General features: G+C 29.3%; 4 protein-coding genes across 7 annotated transcripts in view; 3 read left to right on the top strand and 1 right to left on the bottom strand.

Annotated features, from left to right (window-relative positions):
• The window catches only part of LOC118440685 (homeobox protein rough), a 40,979-nt gene extending 31,685 nt beyond the window's left edge, over positions 1 to 9,294 (top strand). The window contains exons 3-6 of the mRNA XM_085658162.1: positions 2,452 to 2,694; positions 3,159 to 3,435; positions 6,649 to 6,883; positions 9,017 to 9,294. Of these exons, the coding sequence (XP_085514288.1) occupies positions 2,482 to 2,694; positions 3,159 to 3,435; positions 6,649 to 6,883; positions 9,017 to 9,239 (948 nt within the window). The 5' untranslated portion in view covers positions 2,452 to 2,481 and the 3' untranslated portion in view covers positions 9,240 to 9,294. The remainder of the gene's footprint in view (positions 1 to 2,451; positions 2,695 to 3,158; positions 3,436 to 6,648; positions 6,884 to 9,016) is intronic.
• Positions 9,295 to 10,484: 1,190 nt separating this feature from the next.
• Positions 10,485 to 18,847, bottom strand: Hrb87F (Heterogeneous nuclear ribonucleoprotein at 87F). Of its 4 annotated transcripts, none has more exons than XM_035864059.2 (7): positions 18,687 to 18,847; positions 17,596 to 17,807; positions 17,203 to 17,512; positions 16,810 to 17,059; positions 16,407 to 16,625; positions 15,510 to 15,683; positions 10,485 to 10,644 (listed from the first exon to the last, which is right to left on the bottom strand). In XM_035864059.2, exons 1-6 carry the CDS (start codon positions 18,705 to 18,707, stop codon positions 15,556 to 15,558), a joined length of 1,140 nt encoding a protein of 379 aa, XP_035719952.1. In that variant the 5' UTR covers positions 18,708 to 18,847; the 3' UTR covers positions 10,485 to 10,644; positions 15,510 to 15,555. The 4 variants fall into 4 exon arrangements, with proteins under 4 accessions (XP_035719952.1, XP_035719953.1, XP_035719954.1 ...); XM_035864060.2 differs by lacking the exon at positions 10,485 to 10,644 and adding an exon at positions 12,988 to 14,547 and having other exon boundaries at positions 16,816 to 17,059; XM_035864061.2 differs by lacking the exon at positions 10,485 to 10,644 and adding an exon at positions 12,988 to 14,547 and having other exon boundaries at positions 16,476 to 16,625.
• A 140-nt stretch (positions 18,848 to 18,987) lies between these two features.
• Mys45A (SDA1 domain containing protein Mys45A) lies at positions 18,988 to 24,195 on the top strand. The gene is made up of 9 exons (XM_035864054.2): positions 18,988 to 19,475; positions 19,571 to 19,675; positions 21,620 to 21,718; positions 21,796 to 22,311; positions 22,396 to 22,630; positions 22,719 to 22,854; positions 22,931 to 23,246; positions 23,353 to 23,916; positions 23,978 to 24,195. Exons 1-9 carry the CDS (start codon positions 19,389 to 19,391, stop codon positions 24,176 to 24,178), a joined length of 2,259 nt encoding a protein of 752 aa, XP_035719947.2. The 5' UTR covers positions 18,988 to 19,388; the 3' UTR covers positions 24,179 to 24,195.
• Positions 19,441 to 21,341, top strand: Orc5 (origin recognition complex subunit 5). The gene is made up of 3 exons (XM_085658477.1): positions 19,441 to 19,475; positions 19,571 to 19,675; positions 19,801 to 21,341. Exon 3 carries the CDS (start codon positions 19,852 to 19,854, stop codon positions 21,163 to 21,165), a length of 1,314 nt encoding a protein of 437 aa, XP_085514603.1. The 5' UTR covers positions 19,441 to 19,475; positions 19,571 to 19,675; positions 19,801 to 19,851; the 3' UTR covers positions 21,166 to 21,341.
• Positions 24,196 to 24,247: the final 52 nt, after the last annotated feature.

The raw sequence follows: 24,247 nt of genomic DNA on the forward strand, positions 1-24,247 counted from the left end.
TTCCGTATGTATTCGATATAAATTGGATTGGATTGTTTCACCTTTATGCGAGAAATTATCTGCACTGGTTAACCCGTCGCCAGTGCGACGTTATGGTAGCTCATTCATGGACCAATCGGAAATACGTCGGAAATCAATGTAATTAGGAAAGAACCAATAGGGATTCGTTGAACGAATGACATGCGCACATCGTAACAACCAAGAACAGTATATATATCGTCTCAACGATCTCTGATACCTTTTGTTCATATTCCATTGTTATTGTATTACGATTATTACTCTCCCATATCGATTACATCCACCGACGTCACAATTAATATCGTTCTCTGCACTGTTTTAAGTTGATATCGTTTTAGAGAAAGCGATACTTATTAAGGAAAATAGCATTCCTTTTTCCGTTTATCATTGATATTATTACTAATGATCAAATATGAATCATTTATAATTATATTTATCCAATAAAAATTTAATAGTATCTCTCTTTATCGTAATCGTAATTTTTCAATTATACGCATTAGAATAGAATAGTCAATGTTAAAATCAAGAACAAGTTTCTTTCTCCGTATATATGTTTATATAATAGAATAAATTTTTTTTCTTTTTTCTTTTTTTTTCTCTTTTTTTTTTACCGATATTCAAAATAGTTTTGATTAATTTTAAGTGAACTATTATTGTAATTAAATTAAATTAAAGTTACTATTAATTAAACGAAGAGAACAGTAGTAAACACCTTTCTATGTATCATTTTTTGGATCACAGAGACTCTTTTCTTTTCTTTTTCTTTTCTTTTCTGTTTCTAACGAGACAATAACGTAAAAATCGTACGATTTTCATAAGTCAATATATCATCTTGCGAAATATTGGCGATTCCGTGATGAACGTATAATATATACAGCTTTTGTATAAAAACCGTCTGTTTGCAAGGAAAAAAAATAAAAGAACTACGAATGAAAGGATACAGTATCGTTAATAAGAAACTGCGAATCCCCTCGATCAATGAACGAGAAAAGAATGCCGGCCGATGAATTGTTCATTGTGCAGTTGACCGTGAATACGCAAGATATTACCAAGCTGCATCTAAATAAAAGATCCTTCGAAGACGCTAAGAAATTACAAATCAAGCACCCTTTTATCGTCGGTGAAACGTTGAGAAGAATTTTTCAATTTTCTTCTCACGAATAAAAGGCCACCCTTCGAGAACGTCTAATGATGACGAAGTACCGAGGGTAAGATAAGTTTTAAAAAATAAGAGAGATCTAATTGAAAAAGATTTAATATTGATATAGATGATAACAATACGAATGGCTTATTTCTTTATGGAATATTACATTATATCTTGCCATTGTTTATTATCCCATGTTAACAAAACGAATACTTTTAAGAACGATGAATTATAAATAGACAGAAAAAATAAAATATTTTATATAAATTTTCAAATTTTAAAAAAGTTACTTCGTAGTTTAAACAATTCACTTACTGATATAAATAATACGCACGAATAAATAATCTAGCAATTTATATGAATGATATTAGCGATCAGAGTAATCGTAAACTTCTTTGATAGATAAAAATCGAATGAAAGTTAAATTTGTATTAAAACGAATGATTGATAATTAACGCGAGGAACAATTTTCTTGAACGTGATCGCTTCAAGTTGAAACCTTATACTATGGATCGTGCGACGAGCATTAATACAAGAGGGAGAAAGTGTACCTATACGGGAGCGTTTCGTGAGAAGGGGCGGTGCAAGGAACGACAACGGGGATTAGAAGGAGGCTGAGAGTGGATGGGGGCTGGAGTATCGATGGTGGGGAATCGCATAGTGGAGTAGGGAGAGTAATGTTACCAACGAACAGTCCCTTCTACTGTCGAGATACGCACCACGAGGTGAGAGAATGGACGTGCAACCAAGGTGATTCAGATGCGCGCGTTACCTCGTACCGGACCACCTTCTTACAAGTTTTTCGTTTTTTGAAATCGCGCCGTTTTTCAAGTTTGACATACTTGAGATATCGATTTCGGCATAATTCTTTTTTATTATATTTTCTGCGATTAAACATTAAGGGGGATGTTATTTTAAATGGTGCAGGCAGAGAAAAAGAGAGAGAGAGAGAGAGAGAGAGAAAGAGAGAAAGAAAATAGATCCTCGTTGATATAATATGTTTGAAATCTTTTTTTTATATGGGAAAGGATTCGCTTATGGTGATGAAATCTATGAAGTGTTGAGAGAATAATGGATTCGTGGTGTAAAGGGATGATAAAGCGTGCCACTTTTATGAAAAGATAGAAAAAGAAAAAACAGATCTTTTTAAAGGCAACAGAAAATTTGATAGATAAATAGAAAGATATATATTATATAGAGTTGATTTAATATAGTCCCTTTTTTTATTACTACCATTCTTTCATGCTGTCAATTCTTGGATCTCTTCAAATATCTTTGGAATTCTTAAGGAAAAACCCGTCGTTATCGTAGTGAATTAAATGTCGACGAAAACAGGAAGACCGTCATCTCCTCGACGGTTCTTCGCTCGTATCTATGGTCATTTGGAATCGACGAAGAAAGTGAATGAGGAAGTGGAGGAATCGAAATCAAGGACAAATTTGGAATCTTCAACAAGAGTGAACGTCTGCGAAAAAACCGCGAATTCTGATTCGGAAACTTTGCGTTCCTCTCCTCATGATGATATTACACAAGTAAGTGTTTTATTATTTCTTTTGTTGAAAAAAATTTTTTTTCGTTCAGAATATATAGAGTGGTAATTGAAACCATTTAGATATATTTGTTAATGTTAAATTTTACTTTAAAAAATTGTGTTCTGTTTAAAAAATTAAAGAACATCGTTAAATGTTGAAAATCATAAGAAGCAATAGAAAAAATGGACATAGCTATATGAGATCCTCTTTCGATGACACAACATGTCTTAGATTTTTTTCGTTAAATGTAATATTTTCACGTAGATAAAAGTTGTTCTAGTTATATGGAATATCCTATATATTAAATTCGTAAAATAGCTCGATTTACGATAGGATTTTTGATGATTTAAATATAATAAAAAATATTATAATTTATTAAGTAATTATAAAATATCATTGTTATATATTTATTTATACAAAAGATGAATCAGAATTAGTTTGTGTCTAAATCTTGTGTATGCCAGGCGAATAATATAACGGAAACGATTGCGAGAGAAGATAATAAAACCCAAGATCCTGAGAGATTGAGAATACCTAAAGAGGATGCAAAAATATCTGAAAAGGATTCTCGGCTACCGACCTTAGGAATACCCTTTTTATCTCACACATTTTTTCCCGGTACCCCTAATCACACACTGCACCTGACGCAACTCGCACATCCTTCCGTACTTCCTCCGCATCTTCATGGCTTAACAAATCATCCGGCAACGGATCATCATTTGCAAGGATTCTCTGCCTTCCGTAAGTATTTTTTTTGTTTTGTTTTATACCTTCGATGTCAACACACACTTTTAAAATATCACGTCATGAATAAATTTATAAAATTATTCTAAATCTTACGGTATATTTCAATAGTCGCATATTTATTTATCTATTCATTTTTACGTAGGTATTGCATATTTTTATTTTAAAATAAGAAATATATATATAAATCTACATTTATATAATAAACGTAAAATATATAAATATTAAAAGATTTCTCTTAAGAGAAATAAAAGGAAAAATCGAAAATTCAAAAAGTAAAAATTTTTTATTTCATCAAATGTAAAAATAGAAAATTTCACATAACAATTGAAGTTAACTAATACGCATATATTTGAATAACATATAAAACTATTATTTATATCATCTTATATTACGATTATAACGAGTTCAAGAGAAAGTAATTGTAACGAAGAAATACGAAACGAGATTCGATAAATGTCAAAGACGAATCGAAATGATAGCCGTATGGACTATGGTACAAGAGTCTTTATCAAAGATACTTTACTCGAATGGTAGTTGCTGAAGGAAGAACGGACGTGCGTGTCTTCATCATAGCACGACTTCGTCAAATCTGCTTATGCCGATAGGACATGCGTTTATTCAAAACGCGTATGTATATTCCTGTTACGGCAAAGACGGCTGTCCCCGGCTTACCGTGGAAACTTCGAATCCTCGGACCTTTGGAAGTGCACGTCGTATTCACTTGCTAACAAAACCTGCATATTCTCGTACATCGCGTTGTGAATGCTTCTATAATAAAATCAGAAGAGAGATCGAGAACTCTATATAAATCGGATAAATTCTCGATGAATTTGGGAAGGGGTAGTAAAGAATACATTTATATCATAGATAAATCTATGATAATAATAAAGTTTTGGATATGTTAGATAACAAATTTTATATTATCTTTTTGATAAATAAATTAAGAATGTTTTTATTTTTTTATTTTTTTTTCGTAAATCCGTGTCAGATCATTCTTAAACGATAATTATGTCCGTCGTTTTATATGGCAAACCTCTTAACGTAGAAATACCACGAAAAGATTTAAAACGAAAATTAGTAACAAATTTAACAGATATGCAGAAAACGAAATAGAGATAAAAAGAAGAGAGAGAGAGAGAGAGAGAGTGGGTGGAAGAAAATGGATTTAAAAATTTCACTGTTCGCCTGAGATTTCGTCATTGTGAGTCGTTGTTACAATAAATACACACGTATACGTGCACACATTGGGGAGGGTTTATCCCGCTTCGCCACCTCGTGGCGATATTGTGATGAGATTACGAAACGCAGTTGGCCGAATCTCAATGTAGAATATGCATTGCTATATTTCCTCAAACCAACTCCACTCCTCTGGCCTTAAGCCGTTGTCACGACAGGCGCCACGAAAGATCCCTGGTCACTCGGAACAAATCAAATATATTATCGAATAATATTTTATCAAATTATTATTATTTTCCTGTTCCATTAATGAAATGTTATCATTATCACCAAAATAATGGATACATTTTTATTACACTACTTTTTTTTTATATTTATTCATTTTCTTTTTTTTATTTTCCTCGCTTAAAGTATTTTTTTTTTATTATATTATTATGTGCAATTTCTTGAACGTCATTAATTTATATATACATATATATATGCATACACATACATATATATGTATACATAGTTATGTGTATAAGAAAATCATTAGAAGTTATCTGACTATACTTATAACTTTTCACTTCTTTTAAATTTAACATTCGAGAAATGTGATCTCAAAATACATAATATCCGTCATCACCGCGCTTTTATTCTGACGCGAGTTTTAGAGGTAAAAGTAAAAAGCAAAAGATAGATAGATAGATAGAGAGAGAGAGAGAGAGAGAGAGAGAGAGAGAGAGAGAGAGAGAGAGAGAGAGAGAGAAAGAAAGAGGGAGAGAGAGAGAGAGAGACTAAGAGAAGGAGGGAAGGAGAAGAGAAAGGGAGAGATAAATCATATGACAATGAACTCATCGAGGCGCGATAAGTTGTTATCGTTATTGTCAAATCCGTTTCGTTTGGTCTCGCTCCTTCCAGTTTCTCCTGTAATATTCATTAATGTAAACCTACCGGTATAATGTAACGCGTTTTAGTCGACGTACATATAAAAGATGAAATTTATTCCTCCGTAAAGAACATTTACGACGAGATATAAAATATAAATATATGATACTGTTTTAACGTATATATATATATATATATATATATATATATATATTAAACGTATAAAATAATAGTAAATTTAAGTTTTCCATTAATTACAAACATATGTATATCAGAAACATTATTAATTCGTTCTTTTCAAAACTAACACATACGATAAAGATCATTTATATATAAATTAATTCATTCATTCATTCATTAATACATAGTATATAATATTAAATTATTAAATTTTGTAAACTACAAATTCTGAAAAAAAAAAAAAGATTTCGTTCGATATTTCAAGATAGACGAGTTTTACGATAACGCTTCGTAAGCACTCCTTTCTCTAAAGTGTGAACATCTACGCGATCCGTTGAGTAGGGTTCAAGGAGCAATTAGGATCCAATTTCCATCCTGAACCAGATTGTACGAAGCCTCGTGCATCTGACTTCCGGTATCATTTATCCCTCACATCCTAATTATCCTACAATATGGATTGCGGTTATGGCATCGGATTACCATCGTGTCCGGATAGAACGTGTACCTTCGACGATAAATCTTGAATCTATTTGATATTTATTTTTTACTTTTAATCATTATACCATTAATAATCGTGTCCGGATAGAACGTGTACCTTCGACAATAAATCTCGAATCTATTTGATATTTATTTTTTGCTTCCAATCATTACACCATTAATAAATAACGTATGAATAATATATATATATATATACATATATATGCATTTAATATTGTATAGCATATAGAATGAATTATTTAATATGATATTCTTAATATGCCTTGAAATAGTAAGTAAAAAATTATTGCAAATGGAAATAATTAAACGTGTGTAAAAGATTGATCAAATTAATTTAAATAAAAATGATCGATGTTTTAAAAACAAAATAACAGACTTTGAAAAACAAATACGAATACTTTTTTTTTTATGCCAAAATACTTTTTTCTCTTATCATTTTGTTTAAGTAAATAAATTTGTCTTATGAATTTTTTACGCAATATACAGTCGCACGTCGTAGAAGAAAGGAAGGCCGACCAAGAAGGCAAAGGACAACATTCAGCGGAGAACAAACATTGCGCTTGGAAATTGAATATCGAAGGGGCGAATACATATCGAGAGGTCGAAGGTTTGAACTGGCTGCGTCTTTGAGATTGACGGAAACACAGATTAAGATATGGTTTCAAAATCGTCGAGCCAAAGACAAGAGAATCGAGAAAGCTCAATTGGATCAGCAATATCGGTGAGCATTATGAGATTATAGTTTAATATTTTATAATCTTGTATTTGATTTAATATTTACATTAGATAAAGATTTACATAAATATATATTTCCGAGCGTACATATAAATTAAATGTTTTGTTGATGAACACATTGCAGAACAATTTAGAATGCAATAACGATATAAAATAATGCAGGTTATAATATGATTAGTAAAGAGAAAAAATATGATTACTTTGTATATCGTTAGATGATCCTGTCTCTATAATTCACTTTTATTGTCGAGCTTGGAGATCGCGTTTGTCACTCGAAAAATTCCTTCGATTGTAAAGCTTCCTGTTGATTCCTCGTATAAGGATATCTATCTTTTATCCCTCGACAAGGACTAACGAAAGTTAGGATAACTTGAGTCCTTTTACCTTTTCTTCGTCATAGCCAAAGGTACGTGGGAACTAACGGATGGCTTTCTCGACAAACGAACGAATGAACGAACGAACGTATGAACGAATGAACGAACGAATCGCCAAGCCAAGTGAATCGGAAAATCTATTGGTATATAAACCGTACGTACGCGTTTATCCAGGCGTTTATCTTCGGCTTATCGAGAAGAACCATCATCGAGTACTTTAATGGCATCAGGTGCATATTGGCTGAATAATACCCGGGACAGAGAGAGAGAGAGAAAGAGAGAGAGAGAGAGAGAGAGAGAGAGAGAGAGAGAGAGAGAGAGAGAGAAAGAGAGAATCTCCTCATTGAAGGCCGAGAGGGGACCGGTTGACTGTGATTCGAAGCTACGAATCACAGGACTGATTCCTGATACGATAGAATATACCACTAAATAGACTGTTTCGAGAAGGGGGAGATTACACGCTCGCGTGCCGAAAAACGTTTCTTCAAGTCTTTAAGAGAATAGCCCAGAAAGAAGTTTTTGTATTTTACTCCTTGTGAAGATTTTTTTTCTTTTCTTTTTCTTTTTTTTTTTTTTTTTTTTTTTTTTATCGTATTATCAAAGAATAGAAGAAAAATACTGATTCGTTTAATGAGTAATATTTTCATCAAATTTCGATACAGAAATAATCCTTTCCATCTTTTCAAGAAAGAGAGAGAAAAAGATTTTTCTTTTGTATATTTTCTATTAGCTCCTGACATCATTTTACATGGAAATATCAATATCTCAATTTGTTTAAATATTAAACAAACAAATTGAATATTTTTTATAAGAATTGAGAAAGTGATTTGATAGAAAAATATACAAATATTGATTTATCATTTCTTTTAGATCAATAGAATATATAATAGCATTTTATATATTTCACAATAATATAAGATACGTGAAAAAGGAAAAGTTCTAATAGAAATTTGATTAAAATTCTTACACAATTAATTAATAACAATAAGAATAACAACAAAAGGAAAAACTTGCGAGTAGGATGTAAAATGTAAAATACTAATATCGAGAAGAATCGTACGGTTTAAATATCTTGTCCGGCGCTTCGCCGCAGCTGTGCTAATGACCGTGGTAATGACCATATCGTAGGAGCAATACATCAACCCTGACAAGATAATGATTTAGCTGGATGCACCGTAGCGAACCACTGTGGAAGCTGCCGCCGCTGCGGGAAGTACCATATGCTTTGAAGGGCCGACATGCTCTCGCTATTGTTATTGAATTTCGCGCATCTTATCTTTCCCATGGCCACATCACGGCTCTATTCCAAGCTTTCCTCTGTATTTTCATTGAAGGATTCACTTCCACGAGAATCCCTCTTATCTCTCTTTCTAAAAATAAGGTTTTCATTTGGATTCTCTATTTCAGTATACGTTTCACGTGTATTTGAAATAAATGGAAGGTTCGATAGATTTCAACGGAATCGTTTTTGCTTTGATAAAAAAAGAAATGTATATACATATATATATAAAAAGAAAAATAAAATAAAATAAAATAAAATAAAACAATAAAATAAATACCTCTTTAATATAAAGATCATATCTCCTCTATTAAGAATAATGTGTAATCGTAAAGAGCACGAAAGCAAACTTTACACGCGATTCATCGTTTAAGTTAAATCGGTGAAAACTAAATTAAACTAAACTAAATTAAACTAAATTAAATTTAAAAGGCTATATTTAGTTTTATTTTGAATTTTCTTTCAGAAACTTCGCCGTTTCCAGCGGCTTCGTAAACTTGCCCATTTATGGAAGCGGTAATTTCTGCAGACTGTGTCTTTATAAAGACGCTTTTGGATCGTCCGCTGCACACTCGTGTGTATCCACACACGTTACTGCCATAAGTTCTTCGATAGACCAACCCCAATGCAGCAGCAGTAGTGGAAGCGAAATGTCTGATAATCCGTCTACCGTCACATCACCGATTTAAATAAAAGATCGATCTTCGTTTAGTATAGAAAGGTCTAATATACAGTATTGCTATAATCGAGGACAATTTATGCACGAGATAGTAAATCTCACACTGATAAAACGTTTATTCAGATTTCTCTATTATATTCTCGTCGATATTCCATTTAACAATGGTTAATAATCGATCGCGTGTATAACTATATCAATTGTATTATCGTGTATGAAATATTTGTAATATGTATAATGTCCGAGGAACGTATATTAATCGATAAATTCAATCATTCTTCGAACCAAAGAATACGACCCTCGAAAGAAAATACTTCGTTGTTAAGTTAATTATAGAAAATTCTTTTTTTCTTTACCATTTTTTTTTATTAAATATATCACCAATTATCGATTTATTTATAATATATTTATTGTTGTATATATATTTTTAAGTTGGTATGCGTGCGTGTGCGTGAGTCATGGCTAATTTTTTGTTTACAATCGTAAAATAAAAGTATATGTATCTTTTATATCTACAAACGAACACACATTTCTTTATTATAGAAATTATTTCTATTTTGTAATCCAATTGTCATTCGTTATCCAAAAAGTTACAAAGAATTTCGATTTGTTTAGAAAAATTAATGACAAAAGAGAATGTATAAAAAATTTCAATAAATTCATTATTTATTATAAAACCAATTTTCTATCAAACCATAAGATAATAATATTTGATAAAAATAATCGTTTAGATGTAGACAATTCTGAAGGATTAAAGATAGGATCAGAATACATTTTTGTCGTATGTCTATGCTTGTACTGAAAGTACTATATATTTTTGTCGACATTGTCTGTGTATGAACCACCGATTTCATTGTTTTAGAAAATTTTTATTATTTTTTATCGTGTACAAGGCATAACTTATAGATTATAATGTCTTCAGGTTTCGATAAATAAACACACAAAGGAGACTGAAAGAAACTTTATTTAATCTCATGAAAGAGACACGTATAATTTTTTTTTTTTATACGAGATTTATTGCATTAAATTAATGCATGATAAATATTAAATAGTCAAGATTAAGAATAAATGTTAGTAAAAAAAATCTGCTTTATGGAGTTATAGATAAAGAAAAAAAATCTAATTAAATTACGTATGTCAAAATTTAACTACGAAATATTTTCATCAAAAATATATATATATAAATTAGAAAAATAGTTTATATATTTAATTGTTATTTCAATATGTACAATCTGTATAAGTATTAAAAACTAGTACCATAAAACAGATTAAACTTTCGCGCAACTTGGAAAATGTTATTATTATCTATATTGCTTAAAATTAACTAATTAATTGATTAATAATTAATTACAACTTACTTTAACTTACCTCCAACGACGGTTGACTCTGGGGAGTAGCGGAAAGAGGCACGATGCGGTCTTGGAGTACCAGTCCAATGGTAAACCAGAAATTAATGAAAACGAAAGACAGCAATTAATACAAGGAAAGCAAAATAAAGTAGCGAAGATAAGATGAAAATTACTTTCTTTCATACTTTTCTATACATACACCGATATATCACAGTACTGAACATATTATACCAATTTATTTTTTTTTCTTTGATGTATTTTTCATTGTGTATTAATCGTAATTACTTTGATTAAACAAACTTACTACAATTCTACTTGCGATAGTGATTAAGAGATTAATATAAGTAGTGTATAATGTAAAAAAAAGAAAAAGAATAAATTGTAAACCTTTCATTTGTTTTTCAATTAATTGAATTAATCTTCAGAGTTATTGAGATCTTCAAACTGTATGACATCAAAGTATTTAGATAAAATGAAACAAAAATTTGTTATTGTGCGAACATAATACAGCATCGAGCTATAAATTTAGCATTTGCGTGGTTGCAAAACTTACTTTCAAGTTAAACTTACACAATATATAAAAATATTAATGCAATAGTATGAGGATATTCGTAAAACACCTTTCAAATATTGTAGTAAATACTCTGCATGTCAAAAAAATTTTTATGAAAGGTATTTTATTAAAACCTCGCATATAAATGAGTGACATGTTAATTATTAACAAGAGAAATATAGTGAATATGTAAAAAAAAAGGACAAAAGAGAAGAAAAAGAAAAAAGGCCATGCCTGTCATGTTGAATACCCTGAAAGGAGACAAATATAAATATGCATAATAAATATAATCAGTTTATGGTACTTTATATTGTCCGCAAAATCTTCATGATCATTTTTATCTATTTTATCAATGTGTTGTCCAACTTAATGTAATATTAAGCACGAAAATTTAAGTTTTTTTTTTAAATATATAGATAAGCAATTTAAAAAAAACCACTAAATAGACTTTGCGAACATGATAAAAATAAAGTACTTATCACGTTTATTTTACTTCATCGATATTTAAATAATGCGAGTGCATATACACGATCTCGTACATTTTTTAACTTAAAATGATTTTCTTTTATACTTAATTTAACATAAATATATTTCTTATATAGGATAAAATATCCTGTTATGAAATGCTATTGAACATGTTCGAAAACTTAAAATTATAAAAATTTTTAGAGTCAATAATTAATTTATTTGCAGTACACGTTAATAAGGGTAATAAGAATAGCATTTGTGTCTTTAGAAAACTAGCTATCATTTTTTTTACAATTTGTATTACAACCGATTAATACTTAAAAGTTCATTGCTTGAAAATAAAGAAAAACATTATCATGTGCAGTGAATAGAAATAATATTCTTTAATATCAATCCTAACTGTATCCACAAAACAACCATAATTTCTATTTCCACAAAAGAAAAAGAAAAACAAATGAATTTTCGATTAGAGTACCACTAAACATTATAAATATCATGCATACACAATTTACCTTTCAATTCCCTATGTATATATATATATATATGTATGTATATATATATATATATATATATATATATATATATATATATATATATATATCTAAACAGATGATTCTTGAATTCCTACCTGTGGTTGCACTACAGAGGCTAGCAAATATCCTAGCAAGGTCTAGTCTGCTGCAGAGGTCAGAATCCTTTAGTTCAGCTACCTGCCTGTTTTTTAGTTTCTTCATTGTATTCATGCTTCTAATCAGCCACACTAAAGATTCATCAAAAAAGTCTAGCTATGTTTACTACTCTTTACTTTCATGAATTTTATGTGGATACTATACGACACACTACCTATCAAATCTGACAACACAGTTTTCCTGTATAGTACAACTTTACCTAACAGTCACATTCCACTTACCATTAATAATGATACATGACAGCAAAACCTGATCACTATAAAAGTGACTGTAAGGCAGGTAAATAAATTTATAGACTAGTAGACATTGCTAAACTTTAGCATTGATTCCAAATTAAAGTACAAAACTTTTAATAAGCTGCATTTTTAACACTGAACTACACTATAACACACATACTAATATCATAATCAGTGTTGCACAGTTAATTAAATTATTGGGATAATCTACGACTATAATAAACGTTTATCTAATACTTGAATATATAATTAGACTACATGAAAGACTAATCAATTAATAATTTTGGAATAATTTTCTATCTCAATGATACTTAAAAATATAAAATAAAACAGATGATATATTAGTTAAAAAAAAAAAAAGGTTTGGATAATAATTATTGGGTATTATTTTCTAAATTGTGAAATAACTAATGATATATATATATATATATTATTAACCTAAATTTCTGTGTATAAAAGCATCATGTATATTGATTATATTTATTTGGTACAACACTGATTTTAATTCTCAATCTTGATCGTGGATTTACTTGAGAGGGATACGGAAAATATTGAAATAAAATCTATATTATATCTCCTGAATATCCTCAATTTATAAAAATAGGTTTTCAATTTGGATAAGAGTAATATACATAATTAATATGATATAATACTAACCACTTCTTACTATTTCTTTTCTGGTAAGTATGGAAATATGGAATAAAATTCCTATTTTAATCAAAATAAGGGCATATTGTCTTAAAAATGAAAGAATTATCTAAATTGTCAACCTATATGAAACTATAAAAATATTTTTCCTACCATTTTTTTAATATCAATATAAATTCTACATATTATTTTTTCAATATATCATAATTCTGTATTAGTCACGTCATAATAACTACTTTCACGAACAAAAGTATAACGTATCCCTTCAGCTATAAATCCATATGAATCTTAATTACGCATTATTAAAATTAAACAAAATTGATAATAGGTTTTTTCGTATATACAAATTATTTAATACTGTCTTTACACATAAATATAAAACACTCATTGGTGCCTTCATTTTCTACGCAGTTGACAAAAGTACAACAATCTTTTCTATCATACATGATATTTAAATCTTTCCGTCGGTATACTATCTGTCTTCATTTTTCTATACTTCCCTGTTCTCTGCAATCCTCACAGCTATAATTTTTGTACCTCTGACTTAACCTATGCTGCTGATCGATTTTTCGTTGTTTCATAAATTAAAGAGTGACGTGGAAAAGGTTCTGGTCAGTTTTATTAGCTAGCTCTTAAAACATTACAACTTAATCAATAATTGGTTAATCTAAGTAACCTATGAAATGCTGACTGACGCTATGCTTTTTCTTAATTGCCTACTTTAACTGCTATTTAAACTTTATCGATATTCTTTCGTATATTTTCTCTTGCATTAAGAATTTCTACCTAAATAATAAAAATTGCATTTTTTTTTTTTACCCAAAACGTACGATCAAAATAGTAAAACCTATGATTTGTTAATAAACTATTTTTTTCGTTACGAGGGTCAGTTGAGCTTTTCAATATCCACAATGTTGTCCTACACAATCATTATCTAATACACCGTAGAAATGAATGTAACAAAGTAATATGCAATTATCAGGTTGCATGGTATAAATATACCGTCAATCAGAAAAAGATTCAGTTCTTAACTATTCCAATACACGAGTCTTTTATGGGTGGTAATTGTGATTAAACAAATAATCATTGCCTCTTCTAATAAGTATTATATGTGCCAGTCAACATGTGCTGACACTGCCTAAGAAATATGATGCAATAATTTCACATGATGAGTTGAATGTGTAGGGGATGTGGTAGGTGCTAGATACCGAAACAAATACAGGCATAAGCCTCCCTCACTGCGAGCTAACAGATGATGCTTCTCTGTCCTGTATCCTGATTGTCCTGCCTGGTCTTGTCTCTAGCCTTATAGCCCTGCCTGCTCCACTACTAAACAGTACAGAAGTACTGGCGACTAGAAGACAAGTAGTAGGTTCACCTGAGGTTTAAAAGTCATAAATCTGTTAGTTGCAATGACTGAAAAGTCCCAGAAATTGTAAAGGTCTATAAGTTTTGCGCTAAAGTGTTATGTGAAAGGGAACAAAACACTTCTTTTAATTTATATGCATTGAAACTTCATGATCATAACAGAAAAAGTACATACTTAAAAAATGCAACCAAATATCTATACACTGCACGAAAATAAATAATGGGAATTAAGAAGAGACAACTTATATTATACAATAATTATAAAAAAAGAAATGATATAAAATCAAAATATAGAAAACAATAAAATAGAAGCATGAAATTAAAAGTTCATATATCCAATGTATTTTCTGAAAGAAGTGGATTTATATAGTAGTACATATATTTTGCATGGAGATAGCCAATTTTATAAATTTCTTATTAAATTTAAATAGTAGCAACGAAATTTAATTAAATAATTGTTCTGATTAATTTTATTAAATACAGCTTCATGAATTTTTGAATTAAAGTGAAATTAAATTTGACAACTAAAATAAATATTTTTACTGAATACCTGCTCTAGTTAATCGACTTGTCCTAAATTAAAATATTAAAATGGAAACTATATGCTACTTAAATCTGATAAACTGTCTTCCATCGTGCCTTTCAATACCTTACATCCTACATATTCATAATAATATCAATATATTACATTTGTGCATGACCGTTAACCCTTCTGATAATTTCTACATACTGCACTTTGTTTCATTTTATTTCAATCAAAGATATTTCAAAATTTTCTAAATATTTTTAATGATTAAACGAAATATAAGACACCTTAAATATATCTAAATAGAGATGAAGTACACATCGATATGGATATGGTTTATTCAGAAGAAGCAAGGAGTTTACCTGCACTACAGGTAACAGTTTTCAGAAAAGAAAAAATAAAACGATTTAAGAAAAAAGGTTACCAAAATGAATAATTATGCTTACCATGTGAGGGAGAATGAATGAGAGAGCTAGTTGTGTGACAGAAATTTTAGTATCTTCTACCACCGCCTCCGCCTCCGCCGCCACCCATATTTCCACCGCCAAGAGAATTGCCACCATAGCCTCCTTGATTTCCATAACCTCCACCACCTCCCGAATTACCTCCACCCATAGGACCTGTAAACATAATAAAATAAAAATATTAGTAAAATTATACAATACATAGAATAGAACTAACAAACGTGATCCAAAAAGTTTCAAATGTTTTTGTAATTATATAATCATTATGGATTGTTAATTTTAGTCAAGGTGAATGTTTCTGGAAAAAGCTACTGTTTTTTCTTTTTCTTTTTTTTTTTATCTTTTCTTTAGAAAATCAATACTCGTACTTTGGGAGTATTGATTAAATGAATATCCTAGGATAGCAGAGAGAGAGTGGACAAAGGCGCTCCTTCTCACTGCAACATCGCGCCTAATGTCTTTTCTATTAAATATATTAATATGATCAAACTAGTAAATTTTGACAAACTGGAGATGTATAAACAGAAATGTTTAACAAATGTTAGTACTTATTTGGCAATATAGTTAGCATAAGTCCCACCATGCTATCCAATGTTTATAAAATTATATCCACACAATCCAGTACAAGAGAAGTGGATTCTTAATAGTACGATATAAAATTATTTGTAATTAAAATCAATCATAAATTTCGATGTTTATGCCGACGCAACTTGTGTAACTTAAGTCTTATTATCATATCAAATACATAATCTGTATAACAGATATGTGTATACAAATTTTACATTATGAGATGATTATACTAAGTCTGAGATATCAAGAGCGCTCAGTTACTCAAGATGCGTGGCAGACGCGTTGGCGTTTGAGAAGGAGGGAAGCAACCTTGTCCACCAAAGGGCGGTAGCCATCTCGAGTCTCCAGACTGTCGGCCACTAGGACCCATATTAATACCGTAGGGTGCTGGTCTGCCTCCAGAGTTGAAATTATTTCGCACTGGTCCACCACCATAGCCTTGTTGATATCCTCCTCCAAAATTATCATTACTCCAATTTCCACCACTGTTGTAACCACCTTGACCACCTTGACCACCCCATCCTCCACCTTAAAAAGTAAATTCTAAATTAGAAATAACATCATTTAATTATTGCTTTGCCTTATAGTTCAAAACTTTTTGTTCATAATTATATAACTTGAATTCAACTTACATACAAGTTTTAACATCTAATACAAAATATGAAATAAAGTTTTATAACAGTGTAATAAAATAATTTTTTTTTCTGCGAACCTTTACCTTGATTCTGGTTTTCCCATGGGCCGTTACCTCCCCAACCTCCTTGATTACCTCCACCATAACCACCTTGATTACCACCATTATTCCAATCTCCACCACCTCCACCACTTCCTCGGCCTCCCCAATTACCTCCACCCTGATTTCCACCACGTGGTCCTCTTCCAACACCTTGTCCTCCTCTGCTTCCACCACCACCACCACCATCTCCACCACTAGCAGATGCCATTTCTGCTCTACTCAAAGCCTATCAGAAAATTTATATAATAAAATATAATTTTACAAAATAGAAATAGAAAAAGAGAGAAAAAGAGAATTAAAATCATATATAATAAAAAATATCAGTTCATATATTTAATTTATTTCATATATTAAACAGTTTATATTTACCTTTTTGACATCAACTTGTTTTCCACGTATCTGATGATTACGCTGAAGGCAAATTTTATCAACAGGATCATAATCATCAAACTCAACAAAACCAAATCCACGTTTTTTCCCTGTTTCTTTGTCTGTAACAATGCTAATTGAATTTATACTTCCATAACTTTGAAAATACTGTCTAAGATCCTCTTCTTCGTGATCATCCTTTAAAGCACCGACAAATAATTTCTTTACTGTTACAGCTTTAGGTGTACCAATTTCCTGTCTTGGTACAGCTCTTTTAGGTTCTACTACACGACCATCAACTCTATGTGGTCTATAAAATATTATAACTAAGTAATTACATAAAACTATAAATATTAAAACTATTGAACTTATATTACGAAATATAATACGTACCTTGCATTTTGAGCATCGTCTACCATATGAGCACGTGAATAAGTAATAAAACCAAACCCCCTGGAGCGTTTGGTTTTAGGATCTTTCATAACAACTACATCTACGATTTCACCCCATTGCTCGAAATGCTTTTTCAAAGAATCATCTGTTGTTCTATAATCTAGGCCCCCAATGAATAATTTCCGAACATGTTCAGGTTCATTCTTACCATCCTAAAATAATGTTAATCACGTTTAAGTAGGGTTAATATGTATGAAATGTACATTTTGCATTTATCTTCGAAAAATTAGCATTAACATAAAAAGAAAACATAATATTTTTGGTTAGGATTACGAATGGACGAAGAAGTATTTGTAAAGAATTTCTTCTTTTACGACAAACGCAATAATATTTTGGTAAGTTTTATATTCTAGAAAAAAAATCTATAAATGAAAAAACATAGTTTCAAAGACGCTTTCAAAATGGCGCAGCGTGGGCACGCTAAACTTGGATAAAAGTTGTAATGGAGAAACTCACAATTTACTTATCAGTTTATACCAAAAATGTTTCATTTCAAAAAACAATTAATGTTTACAATACACAACATTACCATTAATAAGAATCGTATAAAAGTCTATCGTTATGTAAAAGCAAATATAATTTATCACTTCGGAAAAAAAAAAAAATACTGTTATACCCTTCGCACTATAGTAATTTAATGAAATTATATTTCGAATAATAATTATGGAGAATTATAGTCGGTATGAATTTTTATGAAAAATTTATGTCAATGTATTATAAATACATTGAAGGATATACATCGATGTTATGTAAATTTTGTATATATATTTGCATAATAGTAAGAAAAGTATGAAATATCTGAAAATAAATTAATTACTGGAATTATTCGACAAAAATGAATGTCCTTTCAAAGAAATTTCAAACAAAATCATGCAAGAAAGAAATCATGCATTCTAATATACTTTATTAAAATAGATAAAGAAAGAAGCAAACGACGAATGCTTCGTATAATTTTGTCATAAAGAAAGTATATAAAATCAAGTTAATAAACAAGAATAAATAATAAAATGTTCGTATGATTTTGTACTTACATCATGCTCCATCTTCACCATTTTCGCTCAAGGAACACAGAACCACACAATTTTCAAGAGAAAATATGATACAAACGACCAAGTGATGCTACACCAAATGGAGTCGTTCACGTAGTCCGATCGATTACGACTCCTTTCGGTGATGTGTGTGAACCCCGTATTATAGAAAAGCATTATGGCAGGTATTTCACTGCGCATGCCTCAATGTTTAAATGTGTATATATCTTTACAATGTCAATAATATCTTATAAAAAAAAAGATAAACAAAAAAAATCGCACGTAATATAAAGATTTACTGTAATTTCATAAATAATTTTTTTCTTCGAACGTATTTAAAATATTTCAGAGATAATATCCATTTGTACCAACTGTTTAAATATTCTGTTGGTATTACATACTGCTAGATACATTTTACGAAAGAAAAAAAATCGGTACATGAGAATAGGGATTGTGTTAAATGGTTACGTCCACGTGCATCATTTTTCGGTTAGAATTATGATTTGAAACTTTTTAGATATAAAACTAATAGACTTTAATATTACAAGTTTATTCGTATACAATTTCAAAAGATAACAATATAATATATCAAGTTATTCGTACTTTACGAATATTACGTATTTTATTTATTGTTTTAATACGTGTAGTTTCATGTTGAAAACTTTCTATTTCATCTGTCAATTTTGTTATAAATGAAGAAGAAAAATGGTTCGACATAATAATCAGCTTCCAGATAATATTCCACAGTTGCAAAATCTTATTAAGCGTGATCCTGAATCGTATAAGGAAGAAGTAAGTTTTCCTTAAAGTATTGATTACAACAATGTAGTTTTTCCTTTTATTCAATTGAAATATATGGGAAAATTAATGTTTATTTATTTTTTTAGTTTCTTCAGCAATATCTCCATTATAAGGCTACTTTGGATATATTCAATTTGGCTCCCAATAAGTTTAATAAAAATCTCGATGAATTAATAATATTTATGACTCAGGTGAATAATTGAATTTTAAATTAAGAAAAATATTAACCTTACATTTTTTTTTATCATATGAATGATCCATAATATTTTAAAATATATTCATAATGTCATACATATTTTCATAATTTTTCTTTCAGGCATAATAAATAAGATTTTCCAAGTATTTCTTACATTTAAAAATCTATTTGATGATTTCAATAATGGAGTCTTGTTTACAAAATCTCAATACAAAAATAAAATGTCGCGAAATAATTATAAAGCAATTATATTCTTTGATAGGTATACAAGATGAACCAATGCCACATAGTATTTTTATATATGGTCATGTTGCTACAGGAAAATCATTAGTTATTTTGCACTTACTAAAATATTTACGATATAATTTTAGTATTGTCAATTGCATTGAACACGTAAACAACAAACATATATTTGAATATATCTTAAATGATCTAATCCCAGATCCAATATCTAACCCAAGTCTTACTGCTAATATTGGAAGCCCTAAGTGTGATAATATTGTTACTTTTATAACAAAACTTCAATTAATTTCAAAGTACGATAAACGTCCAATTGTTATCGTTCTTGATAAGTGTATGTACATGCGAGATATAGATAATTATCTCTTACCAGTATTTTTAAGACTGAAAGAATTATCAAATATTAATGTTTGTACAATTTTTGTAAGCAATGTGGTATGGGAAAAGTGTTATACACAAATTGGCTTGTTTGAACCAATCAAAATTCATTGTGCTCAATATACTAGAGAAGAAGTATTGGATATTTTGTTGTCATACAAACCAAAAGATTATAGTGATACTATTTATAAAAATTACTTAAACCTTTTTCTGTCCGTATTTTATAGATTTTGTAGAGATCTTAATGAACTTCGTTACATGGCCAAAATAAATTTTAATAAGTATATAGAACCAATAAAATCTGGATTAGTAAAAGAAGATGATGTCTCAGGATTATGGCGAAACATTTCAACTACATTAATATCCAATTTAGAAGTTATATATCTTAGAGTTTCAACAGAAGATTTTGTACAGCATAATCATGTATCCAAAGAAATTGAATCTACTGCAAAATTAGCATTAAGTTTTGAACTACCGTTTTATGCTAAATATATTTTGATAGCTGCTTATTTAGCATCATCCAATCCTCCTAAAGAAGATAAAGCTATTTTTATGAAATTAAGCAGTAAAAAGAAAAAGAAAATATCTAGAAAAAAGACAACAACAAATATACAATCTGGTCCACGTAATTTTCCTATATCTAGATTGCTTGCTATATTTTGTACTATTCTCGATGAAAAAGTTGATGTAAATGCTATTTTACTTGCTCAAATTCCTACAATGTATCAACTTGGATTATTAGCATCTATTGACGATAATAATTTAGATGAACCAAAATTGAAGTGTTGTGTAAATTATAATTTTGTATCAATTATAGCAAAAACAGTAGGAATGAATATAAAAGATTATTTGTTTAATCCTGAGTAATACCTATATCAAATCATATTGGCACCACAAATTTAATTCATTATAAATATATAAAGATTACCATATGATCTTATATAACACAGTAATATCACTTTTATAATTTTGTAAGCAATTACTGCATTGCTTACTATATTTCTATTGTTTCTTAATGTATATGCACAATATATGGTTTTTATTATTTAATTTATATTATAATGTATTTGCAGCATATAGAGTACCTATATTTAATGTATTAATATAGTTATCCATAATTTTGTATTAATTTTTTATATTCGATATATAATAAATAAATATCATTAAAATACATATACATATATTTCTAATAATTTGTTATGACAAGCTTTCAATATGAATATTCATGAAATATTAAGTATTTTTATATTTACATTTATATATGTTGTATATTATTTATAACTATCTATATAGTTTATTAATTTTTTTCCTTTTAATTTAGGTTGCCCATTGTTATCCAGAAGAGTTAAAAACTTTTCCTCAGGAGATCATAGATACACTACAAAAACATAATACTGTTTTAGACAATGATATGCGAATGGTAAGTATTAATTTATTATTGTAATCATACATTCGTATAAAAAATTCTTAATTATATTTTATAAAAATTTTCTCCAGACATTTTGTAAGGCATTAATCCTAATGCGCAACAAATATTTGTTAGAGCCAATAACACTTCTCAGCTTATTTTTTGAGCTTCTAAGATGTCAAGATAAAGCTTTGAGACAATTTCTTCAAACACATATTATTACTGATATTAAGAATATTAATGCAAAACATAAAAATGCCAAGGTTAACACAGCTTTACAAAATTTTATATTTACAATGTTAAAAGATACTAATGCTAGAGCCGCAAAAATGTCTGCTGATGTTATGATAGAATTATACAAGAAAAATGTATGGAATGATGCCAAAACAGTAAATATTATAGTTACTGGTTGCTTTTCAAAAATCACAAAAGTGGTTGTCGCTAGTTTAAAATTTTTCTTGGGTAATGATGATGAAAAGGAAGATAGTGATAGCAGTGACAGTGATGATGAACCCAATATTAAAGAAGTTATGATGGCTAATAAAGTAAATAAGAAAACAAAAAAGCGTGAAAAAATGTTGAAGAAGGCCAAACAATTATTAGTTGTAAGTAAAGATATGTAATATATTTTTTTTATGAATTTTTTATTTATGTAATATATATTTCTAACTTCATCATGAATATTTCAGAAATCTAAAAAAAAGAAAGTAAAAGCACCACAATTTAATTTTTCTGCATTACATTTAATTCATGACCCACAAGGATTTGCAGAAAAATTATTTAAACAATTAGAAAAAAATAATGACAGATTTGAAATTAAATTAATGACTTTAGATGTTATCTCTAGACTTATTGGATTGCATAATTTGTTTCTTTTTAATTTTTACCCTTATCTACAACGGTTCTTGCAACCTCACCAAAGGGGTAATTATTTCAATTAAAAAAGCAATGAACAAATTACAATTCATGCAACAAGAAGATATATACTTTTAATTATTATTATAAATTACAGAAGTAACAAAATTGCTACAATTTGTAGCACAAGCTAGTCATGAATTAGTACCTCCAGATGTATTGGAACCTGTTCTTAAAACTTTAGTGAATAATTTTGTAACCGAAAGAAATTCTGGAGATGTTATAGCGATTGGGTATGTCATTTATTAATATTTTTATATACAATTTTTTTATAGGCATGACTTATAATATAAAATTCATTTTTAATAGGTTAAATGCTGTTCGTGAAATATGTTCAAGATGTCCATTGGTTATGAATGCAGATCTTTTAAAAGATTTGGCCCAATACAAACATTATCGAGAGCGTAGTGTAATGATGGCAGCATCTTCTTTAATTACTGTTTATAAACAAACAATGCCAAGTTTACTACACAAAAAATATAGAGGCCGTCCTACTGAAGCTACAATAAGTTTAGACACATTAAAATATGGGGAAATAGCTGCTAATGATTTTGTTCCAGGAGCCGAAGTATTACTTAATAATGACTGTAATGATACTTTAGAAATTGATTCTGAAAATAGCGAGGTATATAAATTAATGTGTAATCATATTTATAATTTATCTGATAGCATTTTTAATTATGATAATTAGTTAAAATTACATTATCTTAAGAAAGCTCTTTTCTCTATAGGATGAAGATCAATGGATTGATGTACAAGATAGTAATGACGGAATTAATAAAGAAGATTGGGTTACAGATGATGAAACAGATATGTCTTCGGATGATAACAGTACAGATGATGAAAATAATATCAAAGATGAAGAAAATATAGAACAACAAAAACAAAGAGATGTTGACATTGAAAATAAAAAAGAGCATGAATTATCTGAAGAAGGTGTAAAAGCAAATAAATCGCATTTAAAAATCAGAGAAAAGAAAAGAGATAAGAAGTTAAGAAGAAGAAAGCAAAAAGAGGAGAGGAAAGCAAAAGCAAAAGTACAAAAGAAAGAGGAGTTAACTGCAGAAAAAAAAGCACAGGCATCTTTAATTTCGGTTGAGCGTTTACTCTCAGATGAAGATTTCAAAAGAATTGATATGGCACTGGTAAAACAACAAATAATGCCTGCTAAGTTTGGTGTAAAAAGACCACATCCAGCTGATGAAAATCGGGGAGAATTAGTCAAGCTCGGTGATATTGAAAATATTCATAAAAAGCGTAGACATGATAAGGAAGCACGATTAGAAACTGTAAAGGTACGCATAATATAATATAATTTATATTTCTAAAAATATAAAATATTCTTTTTTCTTTTAGAAATCTCAAGAAAATAGAGAAAAATTTGGTTATAAAGATGGTCGTCAAAATCCATTGTGTAGTAAAACAAATCGTGAAAAGAAAAAAACCAAAAATTATCAAATGATCAAACATAAGCTTACAGGAAAAGTGAAACGTTCTTTCAAAGATAAACAAATTGCCCTCAGAAATTATTTATTAAAACAAAAAAGAATGAAATAATAATTATTTACGATATATTTCTCATTTATTTATTTACCTCTCCTGTTGGTCTTTTAATTTTATAAATGT

This window comes from Vespa mandarinia, chromosome 7 (genome assembly GCF_050613455.1).
Source record: "Vespa mandarinia isolate Hongniang chromosome 7, ASM5061345v1, whole genome shotgun sequence".
NCBI lineage: Eukaryota > Metazoa > Arthropoda > Insecta > Hymenoptera > Vespidae > Vespa > Vespa mandarinia.